Below are 15,156 nucleotides of genomic sequence, written 5' to 3' on the forward strand. Positions count from 1 at the left end.
TATCATGAAGAACAAAGTAAGTGCTGGCTCATAGCTGCAGTTTACGTGACCAGCCATGTCACATACTAATCTCTGTGATACACACCAACCAGATTTTATATCCATCTGCTCTCCGATATTCTCAAATAAATGTGTGTCACACACATAACAGACTGTCTGTCTCAAAGCATTCACCCAACACGTCATCCAACATGTCACACAGTCAGTCAGCATCCTGAATTGCCCTGGCAAGTAATTTCCATTGAGGAAATCGACACGCCAGATGACATGCTAGACAGAGAAGGAGAAAACAAGAGTGAGACATTGAGGAGTACTGATTTGCTGGTATGTGAAGCAGTTCATAGGCTAAATAATTTAAATAATTTTAAAATCCTGTTATTGCTATGCTATTTTAATAAACAGGTGACATTGTGTGTCATACCTCTGAAAAAGACAACATACATAAAAGCTAAGGCTGTAGAGTGCTCTTCATACAAAAATACATAGATAGTCACTTCTTCTTCTCCTGCTAAGTGATTTAACTCATTTCAATGCTGTATTGCTTGTGGTTAAAGTTGCAAATACACTACACACATATTGAAGTATTAGTTCCATAGTCACAAAAGAGTGTTAATAAGGTTAGAGCATTATTAATACACAAATATTTCTAACGCTCGTGAATATAGAACTCTTATGCTTACAGAAAACCTGAAGACACTGACCATGCTTGATATGCTCTGTTCTCCCAAACAGATGTCACATCTGGAGTGGCAGACTTTTAGCTCATTCACAGAGTCAAATCACAACTTTTATCGTCCATCCTACACCTTCTGCTTCAGTCTATTCAAAGTTATTTAAAGACACATATGTCTGATGTGAGCATGGTGAAGGGCTGTTGGAGGGCATGTGTTTGTTAACTGTTTGCTTTGTGTTTTTATGGAGGGTTGGTGAAGGACTGCAGGGTGGGGTTATCTGGACTTCTGTGTCCTGGCTGTATAATGTGTGTAAAGGAAGTTGCTCTTGCTTGTATGTGTGACTCGGCGCCTGGCTGAAGGCCTCTGGTGTGTGGTGAATGTATGCTTGACTCAGAGCCAAGCTGAGGATCTCTGTCTTTTCCTTGTAGAAGCGCAGCTCAATGCCTCGACGCCGGGCCAACACCAGCTCCCTCTGCGCCACCTGCAGCTCTTCCCCGAGTCGCCCTGGTGACCTCTGCTCCCGTCCCAGCCAATCCAGAGCCAAGCTGCTGCGCATGTACTCATCAAGTCCTCGCTGAGAGTAATAGGCAATCACACTCTGAGGGGGAGGAAAGACAATAAGGAATCATCATTATGTAGCAGCAGAGATACTAATGTGTTATCAAAGTTAGCTGAAATCAGGGCTGAGATACGTCCCTGGGAAGACCTGTACCTGTCGAGAGCGCTGCCTGTCCCTCAAAGCCTTCAGAGTGCCGTTCCAGTGCAACAACTGGAAAACTGTCATCATCTCCTACAGAGGGAAAGAGAGGGGGAGAAAGTGGGTGAGCATGAGACACACACACACACACACACACACACACACACACACACACACACACACACACACACACACAGAAAGTCTTGCACAGCCCCATAAGTATTGACTAGAATAACAAATCCAAACATCCAGCTCTGTGTACGTAGGTCTGACAAATATAACATATTATGTGGATATTTCTTGAACATACACCTAAACTGTGGATGATTGGTTTGGAAGGATATTGTAAATCTTTATGCACCAGGTAGGTTTCACCTTGATTTATAAAACCCTGTCTGGCTGAACAGCTGCCATGTGTTAAGAACTAGTGACATTAGTGTTAAACAGAGAGAGTCTACACATTAACTGAAATTGACCTAATGAAACACAGATGGAAAATATGACACGTTGTCTGGGGTTGAAGTCTATGTTGTACCTGTTTCCAACAGTACATCTGCCCTGTGCTACTTGCTTATCTGCCTTACTACTAAACTATCCGACACCTCCAGCATTGACTGCATGCATAAAGTATATGAAGCACTGACAGCTGCATATAGTTGATGCTGTGTGTGCAGAGATCTGAATGTATGCGTGTGAATACATTTCAATGTCTGTGTGTGTATATGTGTGCACGTATGGAGGTGTGTGTAGTACTTGGAAGTTCTTCATCTCTATGGGCCATGCTTTAGCAGGAATGATAATGAACCCATTTCCTCCTGTTAATAACCCTCTGTCTGCAGACATATGCTTATTTACACAAAGGCAGAAATATTAGGTGTTGCATACCATGACTCCCTGCCTGGGTCGAACTGAGAGTGAGATGGAGTGAGACTAAAGGGGCGAAAACAGACTAGGTGTGTAATAATAACAATGGAAGGTGGAATTAATACCCAGTGCTTGTGATTTTTGTTATGTTTGGCTTATTAATTCCTAATTATGTAAAATGAGAAAGCTTTAATTTGTGGTCCAATTATAAAAATACACTAGTAGCACTTCACAAAGCCTGAATCCTTTGAAGTAAATAGATCTTTCAGAGAATTACCACATGGCTCCACATGATTTATGAGCACAGTTACAAGAAAAATTACATTTTGCAAAATAGGCCTTGGCTTTATGTTTTACCTGGAACTCCAGCATGGTCCTTCCTATGTAGGAGTGGAGCAGCAAACTGTAGGTTCCTATGCTGGTGCTTGAATCACATGCATCTTCTATAGAGACCTTTACAGAGACAACAGTGCAAATTAACAGACTAAACACTCTCCTTCATGCCTTATAACAAGATGTACTACTGTGTGTCTGCACAGGCTCACACTCACAGCACTGTCTGTGGCTGCCTGCTGCAAACTCTGAGTGATGAACTGAGGGCTGATGCGTCGACACGGCAGCTCATTCACAAGTGAGTTCATCAGAGCCACACGGGCTGCATCCCTCCGAGCCTCTGCCTGAGTGTCACACACCTGAGGGTGAGGAGATGATGAAAATGAAGGGTTAAAATGTCAAAAAAGAGTGCAAAGTAACCTGTGATATGGAAGTTTGTCACTTCAACAGAAATCTCAGGGTCTGCTGATATGTGTGAGCCTAAGTTGTGCCTGTTAATTGGCACCCACTCTTAGTTCCATTTTGATGATTTTACACTTCATTGCAGCTAATCATGGGATCAGAACTCAAATCACCAATGAGATTAGGACATTAGAGGCATTCACAGATAACCAATCACATGCCTTCTCTGAGCTGCGGGCTGCTGTCTGGGTCACAATGAGCCCATTGAGAGGAATTGTGGGATTTAAACAGAACAGCATCAGTTTAAAACAACCTAAAAGAGTGTGTGACTGTGTGTTTATTCCCTCTGAATGGCCTTCAAGCTTGTAAGTGTCTCCCTCTGAAACAGTTTGTAAGAAAACTTGATTCTGGGGTCTGTTTAACTTTATTACTCAGCCTAGCTAAGCCATTTGCATAGAATAACAAACAAAGTGCAATTTCACCATCAAGACAGAAACATCCTAAAAACACCAACTTTTAGCTTGTGTTTGGCCAAGTGTACTTACCACATGATGGTGATATTCCCATCTTCATGTGAGGGATAACTGGTGTAAGTTCTCATTGACACAGTGTTAGATTAACTATCAAGTGTAGAAATCATGCCAGACAGCACAGATGATGATAAACACACCTTATAGTTACCAAAGCAGCTTCCTCCGGGCAGGGTGACGTAGCAGATGTATGGGGGACCGGGGGACGGTGCAGACTCGTACAGCAGCAAGCTCTCTGTCTGGATGGCTGCGTCCCCAACAGAAACATCTGACTCACTGGAGGAACCATTTGACTGACTCATCTGCCTCTGCTCCCAGAAGTTATGGAGCATGGCCACTACATTCACTGCACACATGTAATAAGGACACGTGTCAAAATGAAGACTGACAGTACTGAAAGCAAACATGACCACAGCAGAAAGTGTTAGAGTGTAAATGAATGCATTTCATCAATCATGATTGACTTTTGAGACGTAAAACATTTTGATAACTCTTCTGTGCTATCATCAGAAGTGAAAGGTTTGTTTTAGCCTGTAAAAAATCTGTAAGAATATGTGTAAATGTTAACCCAAATATACAATCCAGACATCTGAAAATCAGCATTTCCAGACAGTGATTATTTAAGTAGAGTAAGCACCACTCCTCAACTTGTACAAATCAGCATTTTGTAACCCTTTGAGCTTTTTCTGAGCCTGAAATGGGTTTAAACTGTTTCCCGTGTCCTTCACTGTGTGCCAGACAATTCACTGCAGCCCAGTCTATGGCAGCAGGATAACTTGACTGACGTGTATTGGAGGCATACTTTGAAATATAACAAAGTTATGAGAAAACAATAAATTGCTTGCCTGTTTTTGTGTTATTTTAATGCATCGTTGTCAGGTCAGTGGTTAACACAGTGGTAAGTTGTAACACTTTGATTCTGACATCTAAAATAAAGATAAAGTTTCTCTCAAAGTTTGTTACTCACAGTCTGTGGGGCTGGTGTCAGTCTCACTCTGTGACAGGTACGACATGATGCGCTCCTCCATTTTCACTTTACTCATCCTCATCCAGCGTTTACTTCCACAGCTGCTTCAAACACGTTCAGTTCACTTTTCTCATCAAAATGGTCCATCAAAACAACACACATGACCCTAGAAATGAGCTACCACCACCGTCATCACAGCTCAGGATGGGAACATCATGAGGAATAAACTCAAAATCTGAAAGCCCCTCCACTCTTCCTTTCTCCCCTTCTCCTCCTCTCCTGTGTGAACATCTCAACAGGGTCTCTCTTTTGAAGCGGACCACCTTTGTCACCATCGCTGCCAATTAGCTCAGCGGGCCCCTCACTCTTTCTACACATGCACACACACACACAGAGGTGCAGAGCTGGAATGCTGAGCCCCTCCCCTCGGGTTGTGCAGCTGGCTAATCCCTGAACAGAATCAGACAGTTAGACCTGCACAAAGTTGCCAAGTAGAACCGCAGACAGCACAACGTACCATCTTGAGGAAATATATGAAATGTTCTGTGGAAAATCAGGCATATTACTGGATGCTTGTCTTGATATGAAATACCCTCAGTATCCAACACTTACCCAACATGTAGTGTTTAAGATGTGTGGGGGTGGGATACTTTTGACTTCACTCACTAATTTGAGCCCAGGGAGGCCAGGGTCTGAGCTCCATTCACCCTCTTCAATATGAATAGCCATTGTTCAAGTCTGAATTCACCCGCTCTCTGAAGGCCTCTCACACATTAATGAACCAAATTCTAAGAACGAAGTGGTTTCTTAGCTCCCAACTCCTCTACTCTCTCATCTTTTACATGTCATGCCTCACTCTGTATTGAGCCATGTTAGTGTGACAGAGCAAAGGGGTATGCGTGTTTATTTCCTGAACCTTTTCCTGCTGAATGTATTGGTGTGTTCTGGAGCATGTATGTTTCCACATGCTCGTGTTAAGTCTCTACTTTTCTGATTGGTTGCTGGGAGGGTGGAGGTAGTGATCTATTCAAATTACCATAACAGTTGGAGACCTTTGAACCGCAGGAGTTAAGCATAAATAAAAGCTCTCCGTGAACTTGCATTCTGTATGAATCTTAAATCCACATCCACATTAGTCACTGTCAGCAGCACACACAGACCTAGAATGAACTTGAAACTACAATAATAGCATAAGTTACTGAGTTGGTCTTTTGTAGCCATCTTGGAAGCTGATATGCGAGTATCAATTAAAAAGAATGTGCCCACTTGATTATCAACATGTTTGGCACAGGTGGATATGATGTCCTGACAGGAACATTTCTTTTTATTTTACTCATTTGGTAAATCATTCTTTTGAATAAACAGGAAAAACACACCTCATTAGTAATGTTTATATGGTTTAATTATCAATCATACGGCTTCATTATAATAAGTAGTCGATATATACATTAGACTGTATGTTGAACAGGATAGTTCAATGCAGTTCAAATAGAAAAGAAGTTCGAAATTTTATCATTCTTCTTTTGTGTATTTTCCAAGACAGTGCAGAACAGTTGAGTTGTTGAGAAAGTCTCTTACTGAGTTTTCCCATCAACTATCATGTGTTTTCAACTCTCCAGACGAAGGAGCAGAGGAACCATGCAGCATGTTGACCAAACAAAAGGCATGTTGACATGAATTCCGTCCATCCATCAATGTAGTCCCATTCATCCCCAGAAGGAGGCGCTATCCAAACTAGACTTGATGTTGTTCTGGTTCTCTCTCCTGGATTTGGTCACCAAGTTGGCCTCTCCCTTCTGCAGACGTCTCCTCTGTGCTGCCTTCTGCTGTTTGGTGAGCTGCCTCCGCACCTTCTGACGAACGACCTCCTGTAGCACACAAAAACAACAGATGAATGAACGCACTGTCTGTCTCGGCAAGGCAGACACAACAGTATGTACACATGTTGTCTCTGCTTCAAGTCACCTGCAACACCATGTGAAAGGTCTTTAGCAACACCTACAGGACATTCCAGTTTTTGTACAAAACTGTGTACTAGGATTGCCTCAACGTCTGGTGAAATGTCCAAATTGTCATACTTTCAAGTGATCACCTCAGTCAGTCAGTATTAGTGTCTCTCACTCTCACCTTGACACTAAAACAGCGCAGACTGTGTGTGTGTGTCTGTGTTTTACTTACTGGTGGTATGGTAGAGCAGCTCCCAATGCTGCCCATTGTGGCTTCACTGTCTGTCCTCCTCCTACTGTGTTCTGCTATGTGAAGAAGACTGTCTGAGTCTCTGCAGGAGAAAACACAGAAATAAAACAGGTGCTATTATGGCACAAAGCACAGACATTCACTGTTCTGGTGTAATTTGTATGTTTTAACAACCCTGCTTAATGTGACACATATGATGCTATATTTTTGTCAAAGTCATTTGTCAAGTTAACAGGAATTCCTATTAACTGACCTAAAATTATTGGTATTAAATTATCTGTACCACCGCTGCAGTTCAAACTTAACATCTTCTTATAAAATGTGCTTCATTTTGGATATTGGATCATGTTAACGTTCCATTGTGCTTACCTGAAGGGTTTAAAGTCTTTGTTGGACGTTGAAAGGTCTGCCAGCTCTGGACACTCATCCTCCTCTTCCTTCAACTCTTCCTCCAAGTCCTTCTCTTCATCACTTCTAGCAGTAGGTGCTGTCTCAATCTCTTTTTGTTCCTCCCCTTTTTCACCCTTGTTGTCCTCATTGTGTATGCCTGCATGTGTGTCACTGACTTTCAGACCTTCCAGCTCCAGCATTGCATGCTTATATTCCTCCATGTCCAAGCTCTCTTCTTCTTTTTTTTCTACTTCCTCCTCTGTTTCCTCTTCATCATCGCTCTCTTCTTCTTCTTCATCTTCCTCTTCCTCAGGTCCAGCTGGGTGTAGCAATGCACCATCTCTCTCCAGGTCTTTGGTGAAGCCGCTAGCTGAGACTTCGACGTCTATAGAGCAAGTTCGCCTGTAGGAATGAAACAGTGACAACAAAAGAATTGTCAGAATTGATTTTCACCTACAGATCACATTTTTAAATAAATGTAGAAAAGCAAGACAATTAACAATACATGTGACAAATGTTTAATAATGTTCAAGTAAATAAAATCAAGTTGTTCAATTTCAGATCACAGAACAGACAAGAGAACATTTTTCATGGTCACACTTAAAAATCTCTACTGTACGTACCTAAAAATAACTTTTTCATTTGTTTTATTGCAGCTGAAACATAAATATGAACAGTTACCTGATGTCTTTGAAGGTTGGGAAAAGCTCGCTCTCGTAACTGAATCGTTTTGCAAAGAAATCTCTGATGCACTTGACATCTCTGTCGAAATACCTATAAACAAAGTTTGGAAAAGTGAATAACAGATCAATCTTTTTGTTTGTTTTATGAATTTTAAGCGTTCATTAATTTTCAGAGACACCAACCATTCAGCATTAGGATGTGAGGTGGACACCATTTGAGGGAAGTCAATCATAGTTATGTGGTCCTGGTCATCCAACATAAGGTTGAACTCATTAAAGTCTCCATGAATCAGGCCGTGATTGGCCAGTTTGACTATGAGCTCCATGAACTCATTGTACAGGGCTGGTGGATCCTGCAGCTCATGCACCTGACACCTGAAAGAGAGAGACAATACACACAAATGATATAAGGAACAGAGAGTAGGAAGAGTGTGCTATTACTATTACTAGTGTAATAACTAAAGCAAGAAAGAAGGGAGGCTTGTTTACATACAGTGGATATCCATTGATGAGCTCCATCACAATAGCGTGTCTGTTATAGTCCACAGGTTTGGGAACGGGAAAGCCCCGATCGTACAATGCCTGAAAGATTAGGAGATGACTCAAAAGACCCACCACACCAAACTGGATTCCAACAGCTCATATTATGAACTGCTGGTGACATTTCTGGTTTTCTATCCCACATAACTTACACACTTTCTCTGATTTGTTCCATTACCTTCATGTAGGCAAACTCCTTCATGGCAGAAAGGCGAGAGAGGTAGAGCCAGGACATGTTCTTCCTGTGTTTGTGGTAATCTCTCTTGTTCTTCAGGTTCCTGAAGGAGGTACGACCCAATCTGTGAAGCTTCAGAGCGTACTGCTCCCCGTTTGGACTTGCCACGATGTATATATCTACAGGAGGTGAACACAAAGAAATATTTGTATGAATATGAGCACATGAGAGATTCTGACCTTGGCTAAGCAGCCTGGAAACCTGACAGAGAACAGAACATATGTTTATTGTCTGTTCATTATATTTTCTTGTTATACGTTTTATTTCATTTTAAGTAGTAGGCCTACTATTTACAAATTATTGTGTATTTCTCTGGGATGAATATTAGTTTAAAAATTCACACTTGACTTTGCTTGTGTGAACCATATTATGATATATACTGTACATAAATCAAAAAAATAATTTGTATCATGCCATTGATTTCAACCAAGTTACACAGGCCAAACGACAGGTGGCTATGTGAACATGTGCAGAAAATACAGTATGTACATGATGTATGTGATTTTATTCTTACCTGACTCTTTACCCACACCCATCTGGTTGCCCACTGAAGTGAGCACTTCTCTGGAGCACAGGGTCTTCAGAGCCAAGTAATCATATCCTCCGTAGTTCAACCTGTAACCCTGCACAGCTGAAATCAACATACACATGCCACATTAGAAAAATAACATACATGCACCATCTCTACCAAGACTAGTTTCCTGCATTCCTGTGTGTTTTCTTACTTTTGCTGCGTTCATAGACCACAAGTTTGTGTTTGACAAGCTCTCTGAGGATCTTGTTGCAGCCACCGTGTTTGAGGCTGGCAATGGAGGAGAGGAGACTCACTGGAACAATCTCATGGTTCTTCATCCCCATCTCAACCTGTGTGAGTTCACAGGAAGAAACAGGATCTGATCATTAGAGTGCAGAAATTCAAGTCTGCTTGGAGCAACTGTGTTGAAATTGCTGCAGAGCTGAAAGATGAATTGATATGAAATGAACACTGCTTGATAACACCACCATCCAGGGATTTTGATTACAGTAACATGATGATATTATAATGAAGAGGTATTCCACTCATTTTACACATGAAGGTCCGTTTACTGGCCACGGTGAGCACTACTTAGCATTTGGAACAGTGGCATAATGTCTTCTGTGGCTTTGGGGAAGCTTTATCAAGTCAGCCAGTGAGGTTGTCATAAAACCACACACTTTTAACAGAGAGCTTGTTTAACAAACTACAGGTGTGCAGTTTAAAAGTTGTGCTATTTACCAGTGATATAAACAGTGAATGTCTTTACCTGCTTGGCAATCATGTCCCACTTACGAATATACGGTATAATGAACTAACGTTATAGTTATGGTGGCATTGGCACCATAATCAACTCTCTACAAAGTTGACACCAACGTTATTTTACCCACTGCAATTGTCTGACTGCCCGTTAATGAGCTGCTGACAAAATTGGTTAACGTATGTACGGTAACGTTAGCTCACGTTGGGTTAGCTTACTACTATGATGACAAACCGACCGAAGTTAGCTTAGCACAGGCTAACTCAGCTGGGACAGAACGCTAATATAGCACGCTACTTACCGCAGTGAGGACTCGGAAGTCATCTCGAGCTAAGTATCTCAACACTACGACATTCAGCTTCCCCATGTTTGAACCGGTTATTGTGTTTAAAATAGTGTTACTATTACTTCTTATGCTCAGTTGTCCACATTTTCAGTAAACACACGTGCAAGGCGGAAGTTCGGGGAACGGAAAGCACGTCACTTTAAGTTTACGTTTCACGTCATCTTAACGTACCAATACATGGTACCTAGACTATAACACACAAGATTTGACTTCTCTGTTAACAACGTTTGAGCGGAGGCTATTAATGAAATGGAACAATAAAACATAGCATTAACGTCTTATTTACGGAAGTGAATTATTTACTATCACCCAGTGGTAAAGTGGTGAGGTTAAGTGAAGGTTTTTCAACACAATTTACTTTTTTAGAGACACTTTAACTTGACACACACATGTGTAACTAATCACATGTTTAATTGCTGCATTGCATTAATTACTGGAGCCATTATTCCACCTGTACTTTTCCTGCTATGACAAGTCAAAATGTCTATTGTGCTACGTCCTAATTTCATTCTACAAACTAATTGCATGGCCTACAGTATGCACTATACAAGAAAATCCACCAACACTGCATCTAAGAGCTGTGAGTTGCTCCTCCATCTCATTTGTGCATTGTATTATGGGACAATAGTGTAAACATATTTGAGGGTGTTTGCATATGTTTTATACTGTTATTCATTGTGAATGTGTTGGATATTATATATTGGGTGGTGGGTTGATCTATTGACTGTAATCATGATAGATCAGCAGTGCTGTGAGTCCAAGCAGCTGGATTTTGTGCATTCCACAGCCAGGTAGTGTGTGTTTACTCAGGACTGCCCTGTGACAGACACCACTCTGTTCTGCTCCCAGCACACACACACACACACACACACACACACACACACATAGTGAGCTCTCCACTTCCACAGGCTGTGTTGACTCAGTGGAATTCCTCCATTGGTTTATTTAACATTCTGTGGTTCAGCAAGTGCCTGTGTCCAAAGAGAGGCCAGGCATGCTGTGCCTGTGTGTGTGTGTGTGTGTGTGTGTGTGTGTGTGTATGCCTGTGTGTGTGTGTGTGTGTGTGTGTGCAACAAAATGTACATGTGCACAAATTAAGCAGAGGCGTTTTACTTTGTGTGATGTTACTGTAGACCCTGAATTGAATTGGGTCCTTTATTAGTAATTAATTTACTCCAAAACATTGTAGGTTTACTACAGATGACACATTTATGTGACAAAAAGTGTACAGAGAGGAAGAGAGAGATAATGACCTCTGTGTGAGTCACTCAGTGTCTGTAAGTGCTCTGCAGGTCTCATGAATGTTTGTTTCAAACAGTTATTCACACTCTCCGCACTGCGTCATGGTAGTTTTCTGTGTCTATGACCACTCAGTGCTCCTGTTTGTTAACTTGTGTCCCTACGGTGTGGTGTGTGCATTAACAGCTCCAGTAGGTGTGTCTTGGTTAGTAAAATATACATCCATAGCCCACTTTATACACAAGCAGTGAACAAAATAACAGTGACCCGTTACAATATAATGCAGTCTTAGAACAACAACACCACAAACTGGCCTCAAAAATCTAGGCTCTACAAAAATTGAACATTAGAAGCCTTAATAAGTTAGTATGTATTACAGGGCTATTTCAGTAGAATGTATTAGATCGTACAGATTTCCACCCCACTGTATAATGCAACGCTAAAAACTTTAAAATTGTAGGGAACAACATGGCCCTTTGCAGGATTCATCCAAATGTTTCTGCTCTTTACTCTCAAATGTCAATGCAGTATGTCAAGTCAAGTTTATTTTTTATCATACATGACAAAAACATATAAGATATGAAGGTATTACAATAAAAAGGGAATATGATAAGAAGGTATCATTATCTTATTATTAAAAAGGGAACAATAATAATACTTGTGAAAAAAAAAAAAAATTTTAGTCTGCTTTTAAAAGAAGACACTGTTGTAGCAGACCTTAGTTCATGTGGTGAATTCCAGAGAGTAGGACCATAATAACTGAAGGCACCATAGGTTGAAGAATGTATTCTATGTATAGTGAGGAGATGATGATCTCAGTCATCCTGTTTAATTACATTAAGTTATCATTTTCTCATATTTCAATTTTACATTTTAAAAACAAAACATGGAGTGTTTGTTATTAATTTATCAACTGCAGGAAAATGACTTTGTAATTCTTAATTTGATAGCTAGATGGCACTGTGACACAGGTGGATTACTGTAACCTCCAAGCTGCTGTCTTTTGTCTCGTACACTATTGTTGCCTCTGGTTTAAGTCAAGTGTTAAAACTGAATAATCTTCTTCTTCTTCCTGTATGTTCACCTGGCCTTTTGTCTGTCTTTGTGGTATTAGGCAGCCATGGTGTTTCTAACAGGGTCAGGATGAGTGTAAGATGGCAGTCACATTGTTGGCCGTTAGTGTAAACTGTTAAGTGGATTTGATATTTCACCATGTTGCTCTGTGCCACATTGTCAAAAATACCATAGATGTTATTCAGCTTGAGGTCTTGACAGCAACTTGACTGCAAAACATGGTTGGAAATTCTCCTATTGACTCTCATACAAGCTGATGATATCGTGCAGATTATCTTTTTAATAAATGCAATCAAATCAGTTGACGACCCCCGGACCGTCAAGCTTTCAAAGGCATTGAACTATATGGGAAGAATGAACAATGACTTTACTGTATGCTATTTTATTATTCTGCAGAAGCTATTTTGATTCTTAGCAAGATACTTGTCATGAAAGTTATTGGAAGCAAATTTTTGTGTTTTAACCATACACATCTATTCACCTCATCTTTATTTTTCTCATTACTCATTCCATGCCAACGGCAAATTGGAGCACATGATAACACTCTACCTTAATTGGAAACTAGTAATAATAGACCATCTCTGATTTTGGTTAGATTATCATATCATCCCGTAACTCAATTTCTCATAGGAATTATTTTAATAATCTGCTGCAACAATAGCATGACTACTGTTATATGATGTCAACGTAGAAGTCTGTAGAGATATGACTGATTCAGCTGATAGACTGAATGTGTTTTTTACTGATAAAACTTGTGGTTTGCTCCACTGGCTCTCAGCAGCAGCAGATTGAGAGTCTCGAGGCAGAATCTCTTGTTAAACAGCCTATGACAGACAGGCGCAGTCGTCTGTTTCACTGAGTCTGGACAGTTACACACAAGCACAGACCAGAGTGACCGATGGTGTGTTAGTCGAGCTGGGCTGGGAGTTAAGAGGGAGAGTGTGGACCCGCCTGTGTGTGTGGAATTATCTGGAACGTGGCGGAACGGCCATTCCTGCGTGCGTGTGCACATAAGCACACACACACACACACACACACACACACACACACACACACACACACACACACACACACACACACACACTCTCACTAACACACAGTGAGATAGTGTCTTCTTTCCAGATGTGTGTGAGGGAACTTTTTGCCATGCTTCAACACAAAGCAGCTCTCTTTTCAGTCTTCATACCATTCCATCTTTTCCTCCCTCATCTCCTTTTTCTTTTCCCCAGTCTTGGCTGCATAGAGTTTAATACATCTGATTAAAAAAGTGGCCAAAAATGTTGGGAGACAGATTCACCTTCACCTTGTGTGTTTATGTGAGCAGTCATGTGTGACCACTGGTCTTTAGATGTATTGTTTGAAAATGCGATGACCCCATCCACTTTCTGTGTATAGAGGGCTGAATATCCTCAATGGACCTGCAGTAAATCAGGATCCTTTGATTAGAAATTAATGAGCCCCTCGTTAGCGTAAGATGAAAGTGAGAGCTGGATAGGTCAAAGTGATGAAAGGACCTTTGCAGTACTGACTGAAGTGAAGTGATCTCTACATTTGATGTACACATAGTGTATCAAAGCTATCAGCCCTTCCCCCTATTATTTCATTCACATGAAGAAAGGAATTACACATGATGTTTTAATTATGCATGAAAGCTTAAAACATGTATCATGACCATAAAATACTACATATCTTACAAGATGATTGCACAAATTAGGCAACAGAGAAAACCCATCTAACCTCTGAACAGCAAATGTCAAGGTAATAGTCTTGTTGTAACTACTTCTGTACAAATTTGAACATGTAATGCACGTTTGTAAAAACATGGAGTAATATTTTCAGAGGAGATATTTTTAAAAGGTTGTTTGTGTCAGTAGCGTCTCTGGGTGTTGAATTTACTTTACCGTGTTGCTGCAGGGTGAAGGTGGGATCATAGGAGACTTGCCCCCATCAGCCCACAGAGGATGTCTGCTCCACAGACAGACATCAACCATTTTGAGGCTAATACACATACACACCTAAGCACACACTCACAGTGTCAGGCCGTTAAATTGGTTTCTTGTTGTTTTCCAGCATTGAGCTTCAGGGAGAGAATGCTAAATTGAGGCAGGAATTGGAGCAGCTTAGGTAAGTCTCCAACAACAAGCGTGGGCTTTGTTCCTAAGGCATCATCGCTGTGCCTTTAGCCAGCTGCTGTGTATTTGGAAACATCAAATTTGATTAGATTAGAGCAGAGGAGAGGAGATCTACTTACTCTGCCTGTTCTGCTGCAAGTCTCCTAAACAATAATCTGCTCTCAGGTGCTGGGACAAGCAGCGAGTAGACAGGCCTGAGGAGAAATGTGAGGAGGGAAGGCATAACCTGTTCCAAGCCCAGCTGATATAGCCTGAGAGACACGTACACACACACGCACACACGCACGCACGCACGCACGCACGCACGCACACACACACACACACACACACACACACACACAATTTGCCTCAATTAGCCAAATAGTTCTCTGTAAATAGTTTTATGTTGCAGTGTGAGTGTGGAGAAAGCCCTGATCCCCACTGCCACACAATTATGCATCATAAATACAGTGAATCTTACAGAAGAGAATATTTTGGCCAAAACTGTATGCAGGATGTGTAACTTTGCATATTTGCAACTAAAATGAGCACTTAGCTACTCACATATAAGATATAAATACAGAGAGAATTTAATATACTG

At 41.1% G+C, this 15,156-nt stretch overlaps 2 protein-coding genes across 2 annotated transcripts; both read right to left on the reverse strand.

Moving 5' to 3' along the window:
* Positions 1–819: 819 nt before the first annotated feature.
* LOC139284585 (protein limb expression 1-like) lies at positions 820–4,549 on the reverse strand. Its single transcript, XM_070904917.1, has 6 exons — positions 4,468–4,549; positions 3,641–3,846; positions 2,787–2,927; positions 2,593–2,688; positions 1,387–1,464; positions 820–1,272 (listed from the first exon to the last, which is right to left on the reverse strand). The coding sequence occupies exons 1-6, from the start codon at positions 4,547–4,549 to the stop codon at positions 820–822; spliced, it is 1,056 nt and encodes a 351-aa protein (XP_070761018.1).
* A 1,321-nt stretch (positions 4,550–5,870) lies between these two features.
* On the reverse strand, positions 5,871–10,153 carry riok2 (RIO kinase 2 (yeast)). The gene is made up of 10 exons (XM_070904550.1): positions 10,087–10,153; positions 9,237–9,375; positions 9,026–9,142; positions 8,455–8,630; positions 8,230–8,318; positions 7,920–8,111; positions 7,735–7,827; positions 7,033–7,455; positions 6,646–6,745; positions 5,871–6,335 (listed from the first exon to the last, which is right to left on the reverse strand). Exons 1-10 carry the CDS (start codon positions 10,150–10,152, stop codon positions 6,174–6,176), a joined length of 1,557 nt encoding a protein of 518 aa, XP_070760651.1. The 5' UTR covers position 10,153; the 3' UTR covers positions 5,871–6,173.
* Positions 10,154–15,156: the final 5,003 nt, after the last annotated feature.

This window comes from Enoplosus armatus, chromosome 4 (genome assembly GCF_043641665.1).
Source record: "Enoplosus armatus isolate fEnoArm2 chromosome 4, fEnoArm2.hap1, whole genome shotgun sequence".
NCBI lineage: Eukaryota > Metazoa > Chordata > Actinopteri > Centrarchiformes > Enoplosidae > Enoplosus > Enoplosus armatus.

Coding starts and splice junctions, on each gene's coding strand:
- riok2 (XM_070904550.1), bottom strand. CDS start 10,152: ATGGGGAAGCTGAATGTCGTAGTGTTGAGATACTTAGCTCGAGATGAC. Junction 8,631..9,025: donor GGGTGTGGGTAAAGAGTCAG/GTAAGAATAAAA, acceptor CACCTCCTGTAG/ATATATACATCGTGGCAAGT. Junction 6,336..6,645: donor GCTGCTCTACCATACCACCA/GTAAGTAAAACA, acceptor TGTGTGCTACAG/GAGGTCGTTCGTCAGAAGGT.
- LOC139284585 (XM_070904917.1), bottom strand. CDS start 4,549: ATGAGGATGAGTAAAGTGAAAATGGAGGAGCGCATCATGTCGTACCTG. Junction 2,928..3,640: donor GCTGCTTTGGTAACTATAAG/GTGTGTTTATCA, acceptor CCTCACCCTCAG/GTGTGTGACACTCAGGCAGA. Junction 1,465..2,592: donor GGACCATGCTGGAGTTCCAG/GTAAAACATAAA, acceptor TTCCCTCTGTAG/GAGATGATGACAGTTTTCCA.